The following is a 23,930-nucleotide window of genomic DNA, read 5'->3' on the forward strand; positions in this document are numbered from 1 at the left end:
TGGTCGTTTTTTTTCCGGCTAAAAACGCCTGACTATACATGGTCATTTTGTTTGGGGCTAAAAATGCTTTACTATACATGGTCGTTTTTTCCGGTCGTTTTTTCCACCTAAAAACGCCTTACTATACATGGTCGTTTTTTGGGGCTAAAAACGCCTGACTATACATGGTCATTTTTTTTTGGGGCTAAAAATGCTTTACTATACATGGTCGTTTTTTCCACCTAAAAACGCCTTACTATACATGGTTGTTTTTTTTCTGTCATTTTTTTCGGTTAAAAACGCCTTACGATACATGGTCGTTTTTTTCGGCTAAAAACGCCTTAATATACATGGTCATTTTTTGGGGGCTAAAAACGCCTTACTATACATGGTTGTTTTTTGGGGGCTAAAAACGCCTTACTATACATGGTCGTTTTTTTGGGGCTAAAAACGCCTTACTATACATGATCGTTTTTTTGGGCTAAAAACGCCTTACTATACATGATCGTTTTTTTGGGCTAAAAACGCCTTACTATACATGGTCATTTTTTGGGGGCTAAAAACGCCTGACTATACATGGTCATTTTTTCCGGTCGTTTTTTTCGGCTAAAAACGCCTTCCTATACATGGTCGTTTTTTTTGGGCTAAAAATGCCTTACTATACATGGTCGTTTTTTTCAGCTAAAAACACCTTACTATACATGGTCGGTTTTTTTGGGCTAAAAACGCCAGACGATACATGGTCGTTTTTTCCGGTCGTTTTTTTTTTCGGCTAAAAACGCCTTCCTATACATGGTCGTTTTTTTTGGGCTAAAAACGCCTTACTATACATGGTCGTTTTTTTCGGCTAAAAACACCTTACTATACATGGTCATTTTTTGGGGGCTAAAAACGCCTTACTCTACATGGTCGTTTTTTGTGGGCTAAAAACGCCTTACTCTACATGGTCGTTTTTTAGGGGCTAAAAACGCCTTACTCTATACATGGTCATTTTTTTGGGGCTAAAAACGCCAGACTATACATGGTAGTTTTTTCCGGTAGGTTTTTTTTCGGCTAAAAACGCCTTACTATACATGGTCGTTTTTTTGGGCTAAAAACGCCTTACCATATACATGGTAGTTTTTTTCGGCTAAAAACGCCTTACTATACATGGTCGTTTTTTGGGGGCTAAAAACGCCTTACTATACATTGTCGGTTTTTTTGGGCTAAAAACGCCTTACTATACATGGTCATTTTTTTGGGGCTAAAAACGCCAGACTATACATGGTCGGGGTTTTTTCGGCTAAAAACGCCTTCCTATACATGGTAGTTTTTTTGGGGCTAAAAACGCCTTGCTATACATTGTCGTTACTTTTGGGCTAAAAACGCCTTACCATATACATGGTCGTTATTTTTGGTCTAAAAACGCCTTACCATATACAGTACATGTAAAAAACTGTAGTTTTTTTGGCTAAAAACGCCTTGCTATACACATGGTCGTTTTTTTGGGGCTAAAAACGCCTTACTATACATGGTCGTTTTTTTTGGGCTAAAAACGCCTTACTAAAAAAAACCACCATGTATAGTAAGTCGTTTTTAGCCGAAAAAAACGACCAGAAAAAACGACCATGTATAGCTAGGCGTTTTTGGCCGGAAAAAACTACCATTATTGTAAGGCGTTTTTGTCTTAAGTGTCTTCTTCTCTGCTTTAGTCAGAAAAAAACCCTCCAAACAGTCAAAATGTTTCAAGATCCTTTGCTGAGACTGGCAACCTTACCGAAAGCTACCAACCTTACTGAGATGCTATCGTGTTGGGTGTCTCATCTTTTTGATTGGAGGGAGTGGCCTGGGGGGTGAATCTCTCCTGGTCCAACGAGTTGCTCGCTCAGCTGAAAAAAGGCCACATGCGCGGACGCCACCTTGCTGCACCACTGCACCGCACTTGATGAATCTCCTTGTGCACACCTGTCTTCAAATCCCTCCCAGGCCTGACGTCACTTCCGCCAATCCAACGTGGGATCGGTTCCCACTCAGTGACAAGTGTAGTCTCTCTTCTGCCTGTGGTTAGCTGTCAGCCCCCCGCACCCCGCATCCTCTTTAGGATAAGCGGTGTTGAATATGGATGAATGCATCTTCTCTTGCTTGTTTCTGAAATTATACGTCCACAACTTCCAGTTTGTGTAGCATTTATTCAGATATTTTCAGGAACTTATCAGGAGTATAAATCACTGCAGGCATTCTCATCCCCATTTTTTCATAAAAAAATAGAAACAAAAACAAATAGTGGTGCGCGCAACACATTGGTTAATGTGAGGTGGGGGGGGGGGGGGTCACTTGCTGGACATTTTTTAATAACACGGAGTGTAAATAGCACCACACAAATCAGCCATTGATCACAGTGGCTCATAAATTTACTATTATAGATCCATCAATTGTTTGCGTTCATCTTCTATATTCTGTCAGTCGTTCCTTTTCCAGATTCCCAACACACACACAGACTATTAAATATTAAAGATCAACAATGGACATTATTACATGTTAATGTATGAAATCCAAAGACACACACACACACACACACACACACACACACACACACACACACACACACACACACACACACACTTGAGTTTACTTGACTGTGCTTGAAACACATGCAGGCTTTCCCTCAACACTCGTGTCCCATTGGCCAGGCATTCCGAGCCAAGTTGCAGACTCTGGCACTTGCTAACGAGGCTGTCAATCATTACTGTTATTAAAAGTTTGTTTCCTAACAACAACAATAAAAATAAAAAAAAAGGCCGGCAGCATGCGCTCCTTCCCCTCAGAGTAAATCCCTTCCGTCATGCGGTTTTTGGGACACACTCTTCATTCAAGCGGCTGCAGTCGCCACGGCAACACAACCCACCGACACCGAAAAGAACAAATCAGCGTGAAAGACGCGACACTTCCCTGCATCATCCGCATCCGATCGCCACCAGTGAGAAGCATATTCAAAATGATCCATTAGTCGGGTCTACTTCCAATGAATTAAGGAGCGAAATAAGACTTTCGAGTTGAGTCTGAGTTCCCATCAAGGCTTATTAATAGGATACATTCATAATACTATAATAGTGTGTGTCTACCTGAAAGCAGACAGTGGATCAGTGTGAGTCTGTGGGCGTGCATGTTTAGGCTCCCCAGCCCGTAAATGGAACACATTTCCGTAGGAAACACTCGCACCTCATTGGCTCGACACAGTGCAACAATCCTCCAATGAGGTAAGTCAGAGCATCTCTGAAGCCCCCCCTCCCCCTCCCGTTCCCCCAATAACAAAGAAATTGAGTTGGATGGCCATTTGTGCATGTGTCTGCATGTGTGTGCGTTTTGGGGCATCCCTCGCTGAACGGAGAGGATACGGTTGCCGCGGTGACATGTCGTTGAGCAGAGAGAAAAGGTGTACCGGGGGTGTGTCTAGACCTCCGCTCCTTTCAAGCCGATTCGTTCGTCCTCGTGTCAGTCACTGCTGGGCTTCTTCAGCGAGAAGGCCAGGATGCCAAAATGGCCGCTGAGTTGTTGGACCTGCACCCAAGGAAAGTAAATCATTGACGACATGATACTTGCCAAAGTAGCACTACAGCGCGTGTCCTCACCACCGACACGCCGTAGTGTATGTGCGCCAGCACGACGACGGCCGTCCACAAGTGCAGCAACAGCATTTCATCGGCCACCAGGCCCGACACGGCCAGCGTCACCACGGCGGCCATCGGTAGCAGCAACCAGCTCAGCGGCTGGCAACGCGTGTTGCTCATTTGACAGACGATCAGCTTGCACTGAAACATACGCGCGCGAGCACAGCTCTAAATGCAAAGTGGCACTGTCAAGGAAATGATCACGTGAGCAAACTTGAGTGCTCAAGAGCCATCTTTTATTTTTGAAATGCACAGGTACTTGGTTTTAAAAACAAAATAACCTACATATAAACAGAGATGAAAGTGGACTTTCCTGAAAATACAAAAATGCATAGATACATACAGCTATACATACACATCCATATATACATTATATACACACACACACACACATACATATATATATATATATATATATATATATATATATACACACACACACACACACACACACACACACACACACACACACACACACACACACACACACACATATATGTGAAATTTTCCGGAGGAAATGTCAAGAAAATTTGAAAATCCAGAATTCCGGGAAAATCCGGAGGACTTTCATCTCAATATATACCAAACAATTAGAGGAATAAAAAGTGTAATGATCGCAAGAAGCACTAGCGAATTCTGCGTCAAACGCGTTGACTGGAGAACACCCACCGTGACGTTGGCAAAGGCCGTGCCCACCATGAGGTAGTAGAGCCTGGGCTGCAGCTCCAGGATGGCGGAAGGAGAAAAGAGCACCCAAACGGTGGACAGGACGAATAGCAGCACGGGTGACAGGAAGGGCAGGAAGGCCTCGTACACACTGCTGTGTTTCAATGAGTTGCTGCGGTACGCCCTGAGCAAACACAACCAGGTCCCCCTTATGCCAAAGCTACATACTAATTCGTGACGACGACAACAACAAATCCTACCTGAACACATTGCAGAGGCTCATAGGCAACGTCACCAAGAAGGAACAGGCTGAAAATGATCAGACGGTATTAAATTGCGAACATGCGAGATGGTTCAAACACTCACCATGCGCTCCTCACAAGACCTCATTTTTGTCACATTCAAAGGATTTCAATTGCTGAAGATAGCTTGAGAAAAATCTCGTCAGACTGGTGACTGCTCAATAGTCTGAGGCGTTCAAAACACTGTCTCTTCTCGTACTCTGCAGAAGCAGTGCAACAGTAAGTCGCCTCCAGTTGGAAAGTCTGGACGTTTCTTTCGACAATAAATGAAAAGGGCGAGGTTAGATGTGGTTGAGTAAGTGCAACACTTGAGTGCAGAAGGAACGAGATTGTGGAAAGGGAATAAAAGCATCTGGTTGCGTTACTGGTTTCTTACAAAATGAATGTACCATATTTTCCGCACTAAAAGGCGCACTGGATTATGAGGCGCACCTTCAATGAATGGCCCATTTTGTCTTTTTTTTTTTAATATATTGGACACACTGGATTATAAAACACAATCACCAATGCATCCGTTAGATGGAGCTACGCTCCTTCCGTTCGACTCGAGAGCCGTTCATGACCACCTCCGAAAAAAGTAAACCAACGATTACTTCAATGAAACTATGAAAATTAAAAATAATGCATCAAAACAGAAAATCAAGCGAGGAAATCACAAATTAAATTCTGTAGGGGGTATGTAGCCCCCCCTACAGAATTGATTGTTTGTGAATACACAACAAAGGAATAGCTACGCTCAAGGAAATACCAACAGAAAGATCAGAAGTCAGTAAAATGTAGTAGACTGGATTGTCTCGGAAGTGTTTATTTATTCACAAACATTATTTTCAATTTTCATAATTTCATTGAAGGAATAGTTAATTAAGTTTTTCGGAGGCGGTCATGAATGCCTCTCGAGTCGAACAGAAGAAGAGAAGGCACGGAGAAGGACAATGATGTACCTGTATTTGTTGAGACTGAAAACCATTAATATAGTGTGCGTTTTTAAAAAATAACACCACAGCTCTCCTTTTTTCAGAGCTGCAACAAAAACTTATTTCATAAAGCAGCGACACAGTTCACTGAACCAACAGCAAGTTCTAACATTATAAGCATGCCTCCAGCAAGGAGCCATCTTGAGGTCGACGTATTACCGTAATGACGATACACAAGGCGCACCGGATTGTAAGGCGCACGGTGAGTGCAAATACTTTTTTTTGCGCTTGTAAATTACCTCAACGGTTCAATTGGACAGCGTTTAACTTGGCACGATAATGCTATGCTATATATTATGTGTCTCACCCACTATCATGAAGGTGAAAAGGTCTCTGTAGAGAAAGTGGAACAGGACAGGCTGGTACCAGGTCTCCACGCCCACCACTGCTGTCACCACGTAGACCAGGGAGATGGTCTGGAAATCAAGAGAAAAAAAAAGGAGTTAGCCGGGGGTACACCGGGCGACTTAAACCACATTGTGAATAACTGATCATGTTGATGCAATTTTCTCAACCTCACCACTTGACTGATGTCGTAGCCCCACGGCAGGAAAAGCACACCTGTGTTGTACTTTTCCCAATGCGACAGGATGAAGGAGAACAGCACCACCCAAAGGATGTAGTAAAGCGTGGCCACGCCCACGCCGCTGGCACCACGCCCAAATATAGAATAGACTGTGGCCACGAAGAAGATGCAAGCCCAGCTGTCCAGTCCGTGGTCAAACAGCTCCCCGAGTGGCGTGGAGGAGTTGGTGCGGCGCGCCTGCTTGCCATCCACGCCGTCTGCACAGATGCGGCGTCACGGTGTGCCGGGAAACAAACGGAAGAGGGAGGAGGAGGAGACGTAAACGCAGTTGCTCACCAAGCGTGTAGGCCAGGAAGTTGAAGATCCCCGCCGTCACCCACACCCAGCTCGGCACATGCTGATGTCCGACGGCTGAAATGCACGCACGCAAAATAAAAAAAGGAGACGACAGCACACAGAAGACAAATTTGCTGCAAGGTTCCTGAAATGCCTGCCCCGGGGTTGTATTTAATTTGGTGATCAGTTACCATAAGCTAACGTTGGCGGTACAATTAGTGACGAAAGCGTCTGTTATGGGATAATGTGAAACCGGGGTTACTTGTGTGAACACACCCGAGGCGTTGAAGTCATAGTCGTAGAAGGCCAACATGAGGAAGTTCACCACCAGGAACATGAAGCCAGTGAACGTGATGAGGTTTGGAGCCAGCCACTTTGGTAGAAACTAAAATCAAAGAAACGTATGCCTCGGCGTGAGGATAAGAAATGATGAGAAAGAACAAAGTGACTCAGCAATAGTAGTAACGTGGTAAAAATACGATATCAAGCTGCATGAAATTATGGCGGTGAATGCATTTTAGAAGGAAAGTGGCCTTTTGGACAGATGCACTTTTAGAATCCTAATTTTATTTCTAAAACAAAAAAAAACCAAAAAAAACATTGTCATAATACCATATCAAAATAATGGACACAAAGGCAAGTCATGTCTCTCTCCTCCTTACGGTAAAACTGTTTACACCGCAAATGGCAAGTTACTCCCTTTCAACCCTTTCATGTATATCATTGCTTGGAACACAGAAACATGAAGTTATAGATCGCTGGTGAATGACTACCTTGTGGGTCTCCACAATAAACCAACAATATTGCGGCTGTCTGATTTTTTTTTTTCCCAGTAACTTTTGATCAGATTCGATTCTCGCCCTTTAAAGCTTTACAAATACCACATCAACTCTGCAGGCAACACAGGTCAAGCGAACCATAGGGGACATCTAAACGCCACACTTGATTGCATCAGATGTGATGAGAAAGTTCATTACAACTACCCCGTGGGGCAATAATATGGGACATGATGTAACACTGCAAGGAGTGTCACCCAAGTGTCAGTCGTTGTCAAAACAGGCACATCAACGCACACCCACCTTCACCACAACGTTCCAGAAAGGGTGCATGACGTAGACGGACAGAGGATTGGAGTCCACTGCGCTGTACTGCAAACAGACACACGACACAGGACGATATCAGTGTCATTTGTCACGTGAGACGCATGCAAGTGAACGCGACTGCCCGTGGCTTGGTTTCATCGCGTTCAGTCAGCAGTTGGTCGCGTTTTAACTGTATTTGTAAAATATGCTGGTAGGGCCCAACTGACAATTCAAGTTACTCAACTAACGCCACATGGGTTCATGAACAGTCTTGACAGGTTTATGCTCGCGCTGCATAAATACCATTTGTTTTTTGAAATCATACAAATCTTGTGATACTTAAGCAATTTAAAAAAGTAGGTTCACATTTGCGTTTTGAAAATGAGTCGGACCTGGCAATTGAGTAAAATGTAAATCAAATGTTAGTTATACAAATGAATTTTACCAAGCAAAACCATGTTGCAACTATACAAGTGTCTTCAGAGTATTTTGACTTTATTTTAGTTGCAGCCTTTTAAGTTTCCCTCATTGAAACTATTAATCAGTGCCAGCCACGCAAAAACAAACAAAAACCTGTTTGTTTGTTTGTTTTTTTTAATAAAGTACAATCGCCAACTTCTACATTACAACCTCAGGATGCTCAGCATGGTGACATTGCGCTAATTACGGAGGGCAGGCAGCAGGAAGTATGAGGAAACCGCACATTTCATGTGATCACACGTACAAGCTCAAACTGTTGTACTAACTCACAATATCTCAATTCATTTGCATTCACCATGCTCTCAAGAGGGTGGCAGTTAAAAAGCACCAGGGGGGAAAATATTTAATGTGTCTCATGAGGAAGGGGGTAACGGGGGTAAAATAATTTCAACTCGGAAGTCCCGATCATATTTGAGGCACCAAAGTCATTTGATTTTTGGCATCTGCCGCTACAGAGTCCTGATACCTTGGCAATGTATTTGGGGGAAAAAAACGGACATCCTAAACTGTTTCCATTCTCTTAAATTATGGATTAAGATGTCCAATGATGCCCTTTCAGTTGACTTATAAGCAAGGGTGCATATGACAATTTTGGTGTTGTTCCCTAAGGAGCAGCAGAGGTGGCGTTAAGGCAGCCTCTGACCTCTGCATAATCATTCTTATTGCCATCTCCTCCTCAGCCCAACCAAAAACAACAACAAAAAAAAAAACTTAAGATCCCAAACACATCACATGTACAAGCATTAACATTGCGTTATCAAAATGCGAAAGCCATTTTCAATACTTCACACTGATCAACGTTTTGCAAAAAATAAAAAAAATAAACCTGACGCATGTGGACTGACCAGCTCTGTAGATTTGTGAAAAATTATGAAATGTATCAAATTTTGACATAGCAGCTCAGCTCGAGGGCAGCGTTACGCTGTTAACTCTTTCACGGCCAACAAGGTGAAGACACATAGTTCTCCAGACAGTTTCAAACCCCATCCGCAAATGCTATGCCATAAGAGTTACAAAGGATATTCAGTTTTTGATTTTGCACACAGTGGTAAATTTAAATTGACTTTTGTATTCACAGCTCAGACAGTAATCTAGTATTTGCAAATACCATTTTTAATAAAGCAAGGCAAGGCGGCTTGATTCATAAAGGCTGTGGAATAGAAGCACAAACGTTTATGACCTGCATTTACATACATATATACATACAGTACATACACATCGAGGGGCTAGCTGGTTAGCGTGTTACCTTGTACTTGTCGAAGCCTGCGAGTTGCTCCTGCGTGACGTACTCGTACAGAAAAGCCATAATGGAACAACCCGTAGCCACGACGCAATACAACAGATGACGATGAAACTGCGGGCGACTGTTCCAGGTTTGATTTTAGCGGCCGATGAGAAGTTAAGTGATCATAGAAGCGTAGCCGCTGTCGGTCACGCCGGGTGACGTGATATCGGAACACTCTTTGGCCGCTCCTCCCTAGAAGAGGGCGACACCCCACTAGTGATTTGTACTCACTAGTGACGCCTGTAGGCCGGATGACCACAACGCAGAGTTTACTCGTTGCAGAAAGACCTACCACATGTGAGTTACGCTCACTACCGTCATCTGGAATCCAGGTGACCACAGCACCCCTATAAAAATGTCCGTGTGTAATAACGCTCATACCTGGGTTCACCCAAGTTTTTGAATTTGAGGACTATTTATCGCTGAATAATACGAAGGGTTAAATCTAAGTCCTTCAGTGACGATGCTTTCGGGACGGGGGAAGAAAGAAGACTAACTGTAGGGGGAAAGGCGTAAGCACGCAAGATTCCATCAATATTACATTCATTTTGGCTACAGTATAAGATTGAGAACGAATAAGTGGAACCCAGAGCAGAATTGCGTTTCAAGATAGGTACATTCTAGTTACCATGGTAACCGATGTTCTTGCGACGGTTTTGCGCATACATGCGTTTCACCAAGCGATCAAGGGAAAGAAATGTCACATAAGTGCCCACGTGTGAAGAAACTGTCAGGCTGTGTAATAACAGACTAATAATAATAATAATAATACATCACATTTGCAAGCGCCTTTCATAACACTCAAGGACACTGTACAACCAAGAGCAATAGTAAAACACAGATAAAATAATAGACAAAGAAAGAAAGATTTAAGGCGGGTAGGCAAGTCTGAATAGGTGGGTTTTGAATATGGAAAGAGAGTCAATATTACGAACGTTGGGAGGAAGTGAGTTCCACAGTTTGGGGGCAGAGCGACTGAAGGCTCTGCACCCCAGACTAGGACAAGAATGACGTCCCACCCATCCTAGAGCAAGATCCAGCCATGACATCCCATGACAAAAGTGTGCACACGATTGTATTTTAATGGTTTAATTTATGAAAAAATACGACAAAAATTCACGATTAAAAAAATGTAAAAGAGTCAATGTTACGGCACCGTGGCATACTAACACACGGTAGGAACAGGTCTGGGCTTCAAGTACTATAGTTCAGTGGTCCTCAACTGGAAATGCTGAAGGTCCACTTTTTTTTTTTTTATAAGACCAAGGTCCGATCCCATGCACGGCGGTCATGGGGAGCAGGGCTATATGCCCATTTAGTATGGTAAAGCCAAGCTTATACAAATCAACACTCCTCACAACCAATCAATAATGGGGTGCATGAAAATAACAATTATTCACTTTGCCAGTACACATCAAATAATGAGAGGTATTGTGTTGAGGCACAGGAACTCTTTTATTTTGTTAAGTTGTGCCCGCTTAATAATAGAAATAGCCCTTTTAGGGAAATAAGACATTTTTACTTTAACTTTGTTAAACAGTAGTTGTCTTTTTTCCCTTAATTTAACAAAAACAAAACAAAATACTCATTTTACCCAAATAAATACTAAACATGAAAACAAAAATATCCTTTTCATTTGTACAATTCCCCTTTTCACATCCCCTCTGAAATCACTTAAAAAATATATCAGAAGAGGAGTTAAGAACCATTTTAAATACTGACACAAGGGAGCACAGGAATGTGCAGTGCTGTTCTTCCACTATAGGTGAATGCAATGTCTGAGGCAGCCCCGGCGTCGCACCGGACCAAATCTTGCCGTGTGAACACCCCTAATCATCCATTTTGAATGCGTGTGTATTGGGAAAGACACGTGCTGACGCTTATGTATGGACACACCTTAAATTCAAAGGAGCCAATCAGCGCATCGTATATGCTGACGCTTATGTATGGCCACACCTTAAGTTCAAAGGAGCCAATTAGCGCATCGTAAATGCTGACGTTTATGTATGGCCACACCTTCAGTTCAGAGGAGCCAATCAGCGCATCGTTATCGCCGACATGCCCTGCTCAGCCAGGTCCTCTGCATTACATCTGTTATAAGTGCACGCAAAAAATACAACGGATAATTTTAACAAGCGATCGCGTTAATGCGCAGATTGTAGTCCAAAAATATAAAATGTATAACGTAAAAATCACTTTATAATTTTTTATTTGATACAATTTGCCGAGGGCCCGGACAGAGGAGGTTTGGACAGAGGAGGTCGGCGGTCCGGTCGTGGATCGCGGTCCGCCAGTTGAGGAAGACTGCTATAGTTGTTTTCACAGAAACAACTGAACGTTTCATTCCCGTTTGTACAGAAGTTCTCATAGTTGCATGATGTTGGTGAACGCAACATACGTCTGCGCTTTGGCAACAGCAAGAGTGCTCTGTAAAATAGTTATGAATAGGAAGACGTCACTCGTACTTCCGGGAGGTGATTGCACCTTTACACATTCAACTTTGTCACTTAAGGTAGAGTAATTGGGGGGGAAACGGGGTAGCATGCTGAAAGGATGAGTTTAGCTTTTTTCTCTACCAGAGCAGGTGGATTGTATGAAGTGAAAAGAAGATGCGGCGTGAGAAAAGTGCTTCAAAGGAACACTGAACACCGGCTTTAATTTACATTTTGACAGGTAATTGAGTCAAAGACGTGCAAACCCAGGCATACCTGTATTTGGCACGATCATTGTGGGACTGCATAATCAATTCAGGAGATAAATTAAATTAGTCATAGTGGATGTTGCATACTCTCATCTAACTCGCGCTTATTCCTCGTTGGCACAAAAACATACACGTGGTCAATGAACGCAGCACACGGCTGCGTTTTAACATTTCCCGGAGTTCATGGAACGCATCAGTCGCAGCGACCGACAGCAGAGTTTGGAGGAAAAAAAAGGACGGAGTCATGACATCAAAACATAAGGATGTCGAGCGATGACCTAATAAATAAAATCTATATTTATTCGTGCGTTGCGGAGAACACGGCCGTGCTAAAATCCAACAATGATCTGGAGATTACGCGCAGTGAATTAGGACCGGAGCGACGGTCTTTCTTCCTAGCAATGGCCGCTAGCTGGGTAGCTAATGTGTCCCTTGTAGCTTAGTAACGTTCAGGTAGCGTTCAAGGACCAAACATCGGAAAGCTGCATCCATGTAAAAGTCTAATGCTCTGACTGGATAGAAATCAAACCCTCTGGTCCTCCTGTCCGACGGATGAGACAGCGAGAGAGGCTTTAAATCCCCACCCCCGATGCCTGAGTCTGTTTTGTGGATCAGCTGTTCGTCTTGGAGGCGGCGGTGGGACCAAACCATCGCGATTGTTGTGCCCTGCCGGATAAACATGAGCTGGTTAGTTGGAAACAATCGTACTCGTCATATTTTCACACATTTATCGCATTGTGTTAAATAAATGAGAGTCGTCGAGTAAATGTGTCTTATTTGGTCGTAGTTATTCTCCCCGCCTCTGGGTATCGCTGTTGCTTGTTTACATTGTCACACCCACCCGTTCAAATCTGATCCAATGACATGGGGGGTCAAAATGGAGAAAGATCACAATTTTATCCAAATAAAATCACTATAGTTTGGGAATCATATTGAGAAAAGGCTGTAATTGTACCCCCCCCCCCCCTCCAATAGTACCAAGTCATGGCAATGATCCTCTTGAGGTATGCAAAAGATTCAGAATGAAATGAAACATTACAGTGGCCTAAACATTTTTTAATCTAGTGCAGTGCATTTAAGTACAGTTCAGTTGTATTTAACTTCATTTAAAGCATTTATTATTTCGGTATGTTTAGTTCCAATATTTAAGCACACTCATGTAACAGTTTAAATTGCATAATGTTAGAGGTTTACCATAATACAATACTTTACTGCTGATACTTGGAGAGCCAAGTAATTTGTTTTTGAGGTGCAACTTGTTCTAAAAAGTTTGTGAACCATTGACTGTACTGTGTTAAACATCAAGCTCAACCTTCAAAGCAGAAATAGTCTTCCTTAAACCATCCATTCATTTAACTTTTTCTGTATTTTTGGCGGCTGGTTCATCAGATTTTGTGGGGCGTCAAAGCGTTCGAAGAGGAAACGCGGCCATGGAGGTTCGCTTTGGAAACATCGTGTTCAACTCCAAGTTCGACTCAGGCAACCTGGCCCGTGTGGAGAAGGTGAATAAGCACATAACGAGCTTCCTTAATGATGCTGCTCCGGCCCCCGTAGGGGCCGCATGCGCCTCCAACATCCCCGACTACGAGTTTAACGTGTGGACGCACCCCGACTGTGCCGGCACGGAACACGAGAACGGCAACAGGTGACTACACTGTATAACGTTAGACGATAAATGAATAACATTGGAAAGAATCAATAATGGTGCAGTTTTGTTGACCAAAAAGTTTTGAGAAAGAAGCCCCGGTTTGGCAAAAAAGTTAGCATTTTGTGAAAGTCACAAACGGAAGTTGCAATTTGACAGGAACATTTTATAGTTACCTAAAAATAGATGGCATATTTCGAGTAAAGTTTTGAAAGACAGCGTTTGTATTTCTTTAACAAATGGTTTTGTATTTGAGGTCATGGTTCCACTTCAGCGTGCAGGGCATGGCGCCTGGAAGGCTGCTAAAGATCAATGTGATGAACATGAACAACCAGAGGAAGCTTTACAATCAAGGCATGGCGCCTCTCGTACGGACCTTCCCCGGAAAGAACAAGTGGGAGCGTGTCCGAGACAGACCCGTCACTGAGGTACCAAGCACGCTTAATCAAAGAGTGACAGAATTAACAAATGCATCTTTTGCTCCTCTTGTTCTTCAGATTGTTCGCAACCAGTTCATCTTGTCCTTCACTCACCGTCTGCTGGAGGTTCGAGGCGCCACCACCTTCTTCACCTTCTGCTTCCCTTTCTCGTACGCCGAGTGTCAGGAGATGCTGCGGTCGTTGGACGACAGCCACCGTCGCGCGGCACGGCTCGGTCCTTCCAGGTAACAGCGCAAACTCATGAAATGATTACAAAGAAAGTTACTGACAAAAAGTCACAAGTACAGTATACTTTCGGACAAGACAAATGGTCCCAATGTTCTCTGTGCGTGTCAGCCCCGCAGATGAGGTTTACTACCGGCGTGAGCTGCTGTGTCGCTCTCTGGACGGCAACCGCGTGGACCTGCTCACTGTGACCAACTGCAGCGGCATGCAGGACGAGCGTGAGCCTCGCCTGCCGCAGCTCTTCCCCGACGCTGAAACGCAGAGACCTCACCGCTTCGAGAACAAAAAGGTACAAATACTTGTTAGCGTAGGGAGGGGGGGGGCGCTAAGGACCATTCCTTAGCTTTTGTGTAGCGCCATCCTTTATTATAACCTTATAAGCAAACCCCTCGTCACCCAAATTGCACGCATTGCTCACATTATTTGTCGTGACTTTTGAACATGGGTCTTGGCAGGTGTTCTTCCTGAGCAGCCGCGTGCACCCCGGAGAGACGCCGTCCTCGTTTGTCTTCAATGGCTTCCTGGACTTTATCCTGCGGAAAGACGACCCGCGGGCTCACGCGCTCAGAAACATGTTCGTCTTCAAGCTCATCCCCATGCTCAACCCAGATGGCGTTGTGCGAGGACATTACAGGTCAGAACAACTTACCTCACTTGTTTGTAATAAGACACTTAAGGTACTACCGGGAGGAGGGGGGCGGGGGGGCAGACAGACAAAGGCAGAAGTATTTTGAGAATAAATTTACAAGTTTGCATTGCAACAGTGGAAGATCGATTTAGCCAATGAACTCCTGATTTCACGGAATTAGTGTATTTTTGGCACAGTATGCAGTTTAGCTGTTGTTTTGAATGCGCAGGACCGACTCGCGGGGCGTGAACCTGAACAGACAGTACATGAATCCCAGCCCCGAGCTTCACCCATCCATCTACGCCGCCAAAGCACTGCTGCTCTACCATCACTTGCACAACCGTACGACACACGTTAAGGCGCAGCCCAGTGCCCCCCTCGCCCAGGCCCCTCCCAGTGACGTCCAAACCCTTCAACCTCACGTCGAGGATGCCGATCGCGAGGTTCCTGCCCTCACCGCCTTGGAAGTCAGCTTGAACCAGCGCAATGCGGCTAAGGACGCGACGCCCCCGCAGCCCGAGCTCACCTCGGTGACGGAGAAGAATGGATTGATGGCGAAGGAAGACGTCAGCAGCTCGTCCAGCTCCTCGGAGATCATAGTGGCCGCCGTGCCGCCGGACGGACCGCAACAGCCACCGAAAGAGGGACCACCTACAATACTGGTGGCAAAAGAGAAGGAGCAGGAATCCCTTCCGCCGAAGGACGGCGGCGTGGCCTATTATGTGGACTTGCACGGCCATGCCTCCAAACGGGGCTGCTTCATGTACGGAAACAATCTGCCTGATGAGAGCCAGCAGGTAAACAAACTGAATTTTAAGAAGAGAACATTTAAATTTTGCACAATTTATTTTTATTTTTTTTGTAAGAACTGGTTAAATTGATGTCGTCGTGATGTGATATTTCTTGCCATGGGGGTTGCAGCCAAGCGGAAAATAGCATACCGTGTTGCTCCCTGTGTGCACAGGTGGAGAACATGCTCTACCCGAGGCTGATCGCCATCAACTCGCCACACTTCGACTTTCTGGGTTGCAACTTCTCTGAGAAGAACATGTACGCACGGGACAAACGGGACGGCCAGTCGAAGGAAGGCAGCGGCCGCGTCGCCATTCATAAAGCCATCGGCATTCTGCACAGGTAAAATACGTGGGTGATGTCACATAAGGTTGAGAGATCATAAAAATAAGCATTTCTTCGCTGCTGTGTTAGCTACACATTAGAGTGCAACTACAACACGGGAAAGGCTCTTAACCCCATCCCGGCAGCGTGCCATGACAACGGGCGGGCCACGCCACCGATGATGCCGACGTTCCCTCTCAAGTACACGCCGGAAATCTTTGAACAGGTACACTAGGTGACAACCACAAAAAAGACATAGGAGTATATTATATATTAAAAATATACTGTATAATCGCATATTGATGGGGTCAGGGAAATAAATCTCAATTTGATTATTTTCCAAAAATGTTTTTCCGCACTCCATCATGTCTGGAGATGACAGTCTTGCACTACAACGTAGCATTAGAGCTGCGACTGTCGCCCCGCCACTAGGTGGGGCGTGCCGTGGCCATCTCGGCGCTGGATATGGCCGAGTGCAACCCGTGGCCCCGCCTGGTCCTGTCGGATTACAACTGCCTGGGCAACCTGCGGGCATGGGTGCTCAAGCATATCCGCAACACGAAAGCCCCGAGCGCCCACCCGCCGAACAAGGCGCACCACCCCGGCAAGGCATCGCCGCCCAAGACCTTCCTCAAGTGAGTTTTCACGCACATGCACATAAAATCTCAACTCCTTATCACTTACTCTTATTATTCTCCAAATAAGATGCAAGCATGCTTACCTCAAACTCTTATCTGACTTACTGAAATAACAAAATGCTCAAAAACTGTATTGTTTGTTCTCATGAAAATCATTTAGCTTCATGCTGACATACAGAAGTGAAATTGCATAGAAAGGCTCATGGAAAATGGCACTGACATTATGGTAACAATAAAACCTTCATGGCAGCAGTCTGAGCGGCCAGCTGCTCGAAGGGTCCTTCGATAGGGTGCGCTGCAACAGCCAGAGCAGCAGCAGCCTGACGCCCTCCCCCAAGATGCCCAGCTCACCCAGCTTCACCTTCGTATGCCCCCCGCCGCGGGCGCACTCGCAGAACCACGCCAGCAATGGCGGCAGCGGGCGAGGCGGCGGCCACAAGTCCGCCGGGCCCGCAAGGGGTGAGTTGCCGAACGAAGGTGTTGATGCTTGCTGGATCTGCATAAGAGAATGAAACGAAGCATTCATTAGCATTTTCTTGGTTTACAAGCAAATATTTCACATACCATATGGGAACATTGCCTACCTTGAAGGTGACAAAAGGTGTTGATTCTCGAGGGATTCCAAATGAATGCCACATTGAAAAAATGAAGGCGCATAAGGTTGGCGCTAGGAACAGCATAACATTATTTGACAGAAGTATGTAACTTCAGACAAAGGTGTTGATTCTTGAGGTATTCCAGTGGCGATGCGATGACTGCATTGCGTAATACCAAAACAAATTGCTACGACCTCTGGTATGTTCGCATTTTTTTACAGATACAAGTACATTGGTTACCTTGGATTTGAAGATGTTGATTCTTGACAGTTTTAAATGATTAACCTTTATCGGCGTTGGATCCGCGCTTTGATTGGCTGGTCAGCATGTTGGGAGCGTGGCTCAGTGAAATCTCGACAGCACGGCCCGAGCATGCCCCCCCTCCACTCCCGCATGTGTCAGCAGGTGTGTCTGTCTCCGTAGACGCCAAAACTGCAGAGAAGAGACGCCCGCTTCCTCACCACCCCCACCCCGCCGTCCTGCGTTCCCCCGGCAACAGCCACGCACCCACCTGCCCCCCTCAACCACCCTCACCCCCCCTTTCCTCCTCTTCGTCGTCGTGCGCGGGGGCGGCGGTCTCCTCGAGCATGGCAGGTGTGTACTCCCTCCGGTCCCCGACCCTGTCGGCACTCCTGCCCTCCCTGCAGGCGCTGCCCCGAGCCGGGCTCCTCTCTAAGGTCGGCCCGCGCCTCCTGCAGGGCCCACCGCCTGCCAACAACTCGCCGGCTAGGGAAACCAAGGATTAAATTATTGAGTCAATTCGTAAGCGTCTTCATTGGTGCTAAGGACTGATACTACTTAAACAATGCAAATACACAATGGAACCTTTAATAGATGAATCAAACACTGCATAATGTTACAGTGTACCGGTACATAACCGCTGTTCAGTGTTTATTTTTGTGTCGCGGGGTAAAATAGTTCAGAATATTTCTATGCTTTTATCTAAGCGTACAAAATTATACATTTCAAGGTGGGTGAAAGCAGTATTTTCTCGGCTCATAAATTAGGATAAAATAACATGAATCTTCAAAGGTTGCATGCAACAAAAAAAAAAACCAAAAGAATAACTGAATACATTTAGTTTAGTAAATGAGATTACTTTGAAAAGAATCGATGTTAACATAATTTCAGGGTAAATGAAAATGTAGTGTTCCAATTTTGAGAGGGAAGTAAATCATTTTGAGATTTAAAAGTAATAATTTGACAAAAATAGAAGAATGGGCTCATTTCAAAAGATGACAGAATTTAAGAGACAAATTTATTTGCGGTTTTACTGCCTTTCTCTTTCGCACTTGAGATTCTCTTTCTCGTGTGAAGTGCTGCTAAATTTACATTAAGTATAAATAATTTTGTTTACTTTGTGATTTGAGAGCTATTGTGATTGAATTGTTCACATTTTTGCAAACTGAACTGTCATCATTTTACAGATTTTAATTATCGTTTTGCATATTGTCCACTACTGTTGCTAACTAAAAGGGCCTTTTTTTTTGGTTCAAGTGGTAACACAAGATTTATGTGTTTCAAAAAAATGGCTGTACATTTTTCACATAATGGCAACAAGGTGGGTTTTTTTTCCCCATGATTAGAACTTATTTGTATTTTGTGGTCTCTTGTGTGTCAATGTGAGCGTTGTCACTTTAGCAAACATCCTATCCTTGTGGTCCATATGAGGACTGTCCACAAGATGCGTTGTGTTTTGGAACGAGTAGTGTATCCTGCACCATCAGTGCACAAAGACTACTACTAGTAGAAGTGACGTTAAATGTTGTGACCTTGCGTCTTGTCACGTGAGTTGTTGGGTTCTATTTGGGAATCTGTCATATTTTGCTGTCGTGTCTGAAAATATATATTTGTCTATTTCTATCTTCAACACTGGATTGATAGCGAACATGTTATGTAAATGAACAAAGTCAGGGGTGTCCCCCACGGATCCATGTGAGGTCCGCTGCATATTCTAATAAAATGTAACATGATTCATGATAAAAGGTTCGGAGAAAAAATATTTTTTGTTTAAAGCTACAGACACGCTTTTTTTGTTAGGTTTTTTTTTAACTTAAAAAATGTTTTCAATTTTCATAAATAAAGCAAACATTACAATATAATTTGTCTTAGCTCTGATAACACCAAGGTGAAATTGACTTTCCCCCCTTTTGATTATGTTTGTCGTCATAGAATATGTTGACATAAAATGAAGTGGGGGCCCCCTTTCATTTTTTTTTTGTATGTAGCTCACAATAAAAACTTCCCTGATCTCAGTAAAATGTAGTGACAATTATGTGGCAAAGATGCTGGGACAGCTTACTTACTGGCAATGCACTGCCTTGCAGTACTTTTTAGTTAAGCTTCTCACTGTGACTTGTAGTAAAAACCTTCACTTTTTAACATACCATCAAGAGTTTTGAGCCTTTTCCTCTGCCTCAGCGTGGTGCTAATTGTTTCTAACAGATGACTCAAATGTTCATTTGTGCTGCTTTTAAATAAAAGGTCACATGTTTGCAAAGCATGTTTTTGACTCCAGCTTGTTTTTTGTTTTTTTTACTTTCCCTGTGTGCCCACCAGGCCTGAGTTGTGCAGACTTCCATGCAGGCTCGGCGGCGGCCTGGTCCAAACCAGCTTTACCTGCACGTGCCGGCCGAAGCGGAAGAGGAAACCGAAACGTCGGCCACCGCGCCGCCGCAGCAGTCAGCCTCCACAACTCATTTTTAAACGTACATTTGGGTTTTGCTGAGAGTTCTTACGTTTGTCTTTGTCTTTGTCATAGGCTGCTAAAGACTGTGGACCCGAGCATATCCTGGCCTCGGTCAAAGTGAGCAAGTGAGTCCCAAAATTTGATTTTATTTTCATTTTTACACTACTCACAACATTTGGGATATTTGGCTCTTGGGTGACATTTCAGGATGATCGTCAAATGCACTGCAATCTTTACAGACGAACTTCATTTTATCAGTCACAATTTTGAATTTGCACCAACTCCATTGCATCAATACTTTTTGCTGATCTATAACGAACTGACTGGCAAGACTCACGATGGGTATGATGCCTTTTTATGACTGTCAAGTATCAAAGTGCTTTGCAAAGTTCAGGTTAACTTCACTAAATGTACATACAGCACGATAGCAAACAACAAAACATGATTCATGGCCGACTATTGTAGAGTTTGAACATTGTACCACCCGTGCAGGTGCGAGCTGCAGCCACATGCAGGTGTGCGCATCAGGAAGGCAGGGGTGTCCGCCGGTGCACGCCTCGCTAAAAACCGCCCCAACGGAATCATTCAAGGTAACTCACAAGAGTTGAACCCCCCCCCCCCCAAGACATTTTGCACTTTTCATTTACCGGTATTTGTATAAATGTGCATTTTATTTGAAATGGTATTTTGAGCTGTAGATTTAATAAAGATGGGCCTTGACCCATTTTTTCCTCTTTTAAGACTTGTGTGTATAAATGCCTTTCGTGGCATTTTGAAAAGCATGATGTAGTAGAGAAAACATAACTTATATAGCCATTACATTTAAGGTTTTTTTCCCCCAAGCGCAACCACGCTCTATACACCATAGCTAGTTGTACTTTGCGCCAATAAGAGGTGATTCAATATTTATCATTGGTTACAATTTTAATTCAAGAACGGTTCATTCTGAAGGTGTCGATTCAATTAACTCGCATCTTTTAAATCACAATTTTTTTGAAAAACAACTCTCATTTAAGGTGGTGTTACTTTTTTTTTGTGCCCTCCAGGGGCTGATGACGACCGAAGCAAGCAGCAGACGTGTAAATCCCTCAAGAGGACCACCGCCCGAGCCCATGTTGTGAAATAGCGAGCGCTAAGAAGGCCAATCTGGGTACTGCGCATTTCCTCAACAACCTGTGGGCTGGCAGTGAATAGCCTCGTCAGAATAGCGCTAACTTTAAAACGGACAGCTGTTTCATCTCTTCCTCATGAAGTGTTCAGTGAGTGTCATGTATATTTCCGTATCATTGAGTGCAATCGTATTGTCATTGTCAGGTCCAAGTGCCTTCACCACAGTGAGTATAACCAAGCAGCGTTTACCTGCATTTAATAACACACTATATCTTCACCAAACACTGTACTGTGACATGCTCACCTACAATTTAGTGGCACCTTGAACTCATGAGTGCCTCAAAGATTTTTTTGTCAGTCTTGTGGGACCCAAGAACAAACTAAAAATTATTATATGTTTAATTAAATAGCTGAATAATTGGTTATCTGAATTATTTCTGGCAATTATCAAAATCTGCCCCCACCCCCAAAAAATAAAGAAAATAGATCGCCCTCGCTCAAACGAGAACACTGGCAAGGACTGAGGCAGGCCTGTTCAATGTGGAAATAATGTCACCAGCGGGTCACGGCGAGGGAATAGCTTCCTTCCTCAACAACACGCGTGGAGTTGTGTATTCACCCCACCACGGTTTGCCGTCTGTTCGTAAAAGTCACTTCCAACTGGTGGTGGAAGCAGAGTTTTGGGGAGCTAAACTGACTCGATCCTCGACACACGAGCGACCGTTGGCTAACAAACATTTCCTCTTCTCGAAACAAACCCACTCGCTCACCCCTTAACCAGGTGGTCAATTACCACCACCTGTGCTATTGCCGTTAACGGACCGGCAGAATTTCCCAAGAGGCGCACCTAAAATAACCCAGGGGCTACACACGAATACTGCAGTGCATACAATAAAAAAACTTTTATATTCTATAATATTTTCTTTTTGGGCTGCAAAAAAATTCATGACATTTTAATGGGGGAAGATTAGATCAACGAGCAAAGTGAAGTTGAGCTCGGTCAAACTCATGAGTAAAGATACCACTGTGCAAACATTTGAGTGATGAGCACCTTGTTACCGAACCTCATTCTGTAAAATGTTGCCTATAAGAATTCACTTCAATGCTGCTCCTTTATACACGTTGGATATTGTCTCGCATTTTGTGTGTTTTCATAGATTCCGGCGAGTTCCGCTCGAGCGCCGCCGCTGAAATTTGTTAAGATGTTTGCTTGAACTTCCACCATTTGTTCATCCTTCTGTGATTAATTTTAAGAAAAATACATCCAATGTAAAATATTCTCTGTGAACCACTAAGTGTTGAATATTATGCTATAAAAGTATTTTGTCACCATTATGTGTCCGTCTTTCTTTTACTCTGGCTTCATTCTAGACTAAATATGATTAATATAGACTAAATCTGTGAATACGCTCATTCCCAACCACTGCAGAGTAGTTACCTAATTTGATTTAATTTGTCTGAAAATTATTCTACAGGTATTAAAATTGATCATTGTTCATCGATATCTACACGTATCTATCTTGACAAGCAGAACAATTAAAAGCTCTTTTACAAATGGTATGCAATCAACCATGAGGTGAGATTTTAGGTGAGTACTCGTATGTGCCTTCGCTTAAGGGTTGGGAAACACTGCACAAAACATGATTATAGATAAAAGTAGAGGAAAGGAAATTTCTTTGCATGTTTTATTGAAAAAGAAGTAACTCTTGCACAATCCTCAGGAATTTTGAGGGGAATTGTTGTTTCCTGGGAAGGGGAGGTGGTTGTGATTCCCATCTGCAGAGTGAAAAGAAATTGATGACATTACATTTTTTTTTCTTTGTAGAGCGCCTCACTGTTTTGGAAACAAAAATAAAGTATTGAGTCTTCAAGTGTATTTCCATTTTGACCTAGCATTTGGGCCAGTATCTGCTACTAAAACTGGTATTGTTTGGATCCATGCTCTCCATTTCTTTTCATTTTCAGAGGTTCAAAAGTTTTGTCTTCCCATCATACGATAATAAGTTGACCCCGGTTTCATATAATCACCAAACAGGATGCCTTGTTGGCTGCTGCTGAGATTGCACTCACCTGCCCAGGGTGCGACTGGTTTTTAGTCCTGCTTCTTGGGGTTGTTGACGGCCACGTAGTGGTACAGCACCACCAGCAGGAACAGGGACACGCCAAGCATGTTCGCAAAGATGGCCAACTGCACGTCTGTCACCATTCTGACAAGAAAAAAAAATCTGACCACAGATAGCACATTTGATGTACAACATAAAATAGGGACATCCTTTTAAAATGATTAACTTGGAAACTGTGGGAGGACAGTTTGAAAGGCAAGGGGCCTTGAAAGTGGGAAGGAAGGTAATTAACAAAAGCAAAGGAATGAAAGGAACACGGATGGTATGAAATGAAGTGTAGACTGTATATTATTTCATCTTTGTGGACATAGGAAGCCAAGTTGTACTCGGTAACGGCAGCAACAGGAAATCCTGTCCAAAAATACAACACATCTTCATGGAAAATGCTCAAAACTGTTCGTTGAGTAAGCTAGTAATATCAGGCTGGGAGTTGTTTAGCAAACAGGACAACGACACATTGACCAAATCAGGCCGTGTACGTTTGTAGTAAGTTTGCGGAACAATATGACTTCTTACATTATCCCTGTAGCTGTTTTCTTCGAAGAAATGTGACGATTTTAGGAGCTCTTCGGACACGAGAACTTGAATCTCTTCCGGTTTAAGAGGAAAGCCACGTCACGTTTACCCACCTGAATGCTGCATTCCATGTACCTCGTAAATATGATTTACCATTGAAAAATATACGTTATACTGTTCGATTATAATAATATATTTTATTTATAAGCGCCTTTCAAAACACTGA

General features: G+C 43.7%; 3 protein-coding genes across 7 annotated transcripts; 1 reads left to right on the forward strand and 2 right to left on the reverse strand.

Annotated features, from left to right (window-relative positions):
- Window positions 1-2,127: 2,127 nt before the first annotated feature.
- LOC147185571 (ethanolaminephosphotransferase 1-like) lies at window positions 2,128-9,454 on the reverse strand. Its single transcript, XM_086104484.1, has 10 exons — window positions 9,239-9,454; window positions 7,510-7,578; window positions 6,707-6,815; window positions 6,431-6,505; window positions 6,089-6,351; window positions 5,876-5,984; window positions 4,553-4,601; window positions 4,296-4,476; window positions 3,588-3,767; window positions 2,128-3,516 (listed from the first exon to the last, which is right to left on the reverse strand). The coding sequence occupies exons 1-10, from the start codon at window positions 9,296-9,298 to the stop codon at window positions 3,409-3,411; spliced, it is 1,203 nt and encodes a 400-aa protein (XP_085960610.1). The 5' UTR covers window positions 9,299-9,454; the 3' UTR covers window positions 2,128-3,408.
- A 3,070-nt stretch (window positions 9,455-12,524) lies between these two features.
- Window positions 12,525-22,397, forward strand: LOC147185572 (cytosolic carboxypeptidase-like protein 5). Of its 5 annotated transcripts, none has more exons than XR_015099453.1 (16): window positions 12,525-12,665; window positions 13,368-13,623; window positions 13,880-14,287; window positions 14,400-14,577; window positions 14,744-14,922; window positions 15,146-15,713; window positions 15,881-16,050; window positions 16,123-16,258; window positions 16,465-16,667; window positions 16,921-17,129; window positions 17,690-17,860; window positions 19,826-19,947; window positions 20,028-20,080; window positions 20,448-20,545; window positions 21,002-21,214; window positions 22,223-22,397. XR_015099453.1 is itself a non-coding variant. In XM_086104345.1 (16 exons), exons 2-16 carry the CDS (start codon window positions 13,409-13,411, stop codon window positions 21,079-21,081), a joined length of 2,721 nt encoding a protein of 906 aa, XP_085960471.1. In that variant the 5' UTR covers window positions 12,525-12,665; window positions 13,368-13,408; the 3' UTR covers window positions 21,082-22,397. The 5 variants fall into 5 exon arrangements, 4 of the variants coding, with proteins under 4 accessions (XP_085960471.1, XP_085960472.1, XP_085960469.1 ...); XM_086104345.1 differs by having other exon boundaries at window positions 13,880-14,051; window positions 14,121-14,287; window positions 21,002-22,397; XM_086104346.1 differs by having other exon boundaries at window positions 13,880-14,051; window positions 14,121-14,287; window positions 16,924-17,129; window positions 21,002-22,397.
- A 339-nt stretch (window positions 22,398-22,736) lies between these two features.
- LOC147185573 (dolichyl-diphosphooligosaccharide--protein glycosyltransferase subunit 4) lies at window positions 22,737-23,716 on the reverse strand. Its single transcript, XM_086104279.1, has 3 exons — window positions 23,705-23,716; window positions 23,136-23,272; window positions 22,737-22,841 (listed from the first exon to the last, which is right to left on the reverse strand). Exon 2 carries the CDS (start codon window positions 23,269-23,271, stop codon window positions 23,158-23,160), a length of 114 nt encoding a protein of 37 aa, XP_085960405.1. The 5' UTR covers window position 23,272; window positions 23,705-23,716; the 3' UTR covers window positions 22,737-22,841; window positions 23,136-23,157.
- Between the last annotated feature and the right edge of the window lie 214 nt (window positions 23,717-23,930).

This window comes from Hippocampus guttulatus, chromosome 23, assembly GCF_054856545.1.
Source record: "Hippocampus guttulatus isolate MCC_2025c chromosome 23, RoL_Hgut_1.0, whole genome shotgun sequence".
NCBI classification, from domain to species: domain Eukaryota; kingdom Metazoa; phylum Chordata; class Actinopteri; order Syngnathiformes; family Syngnathidae; genus Hippocampus; species Hippocampus guttulatus.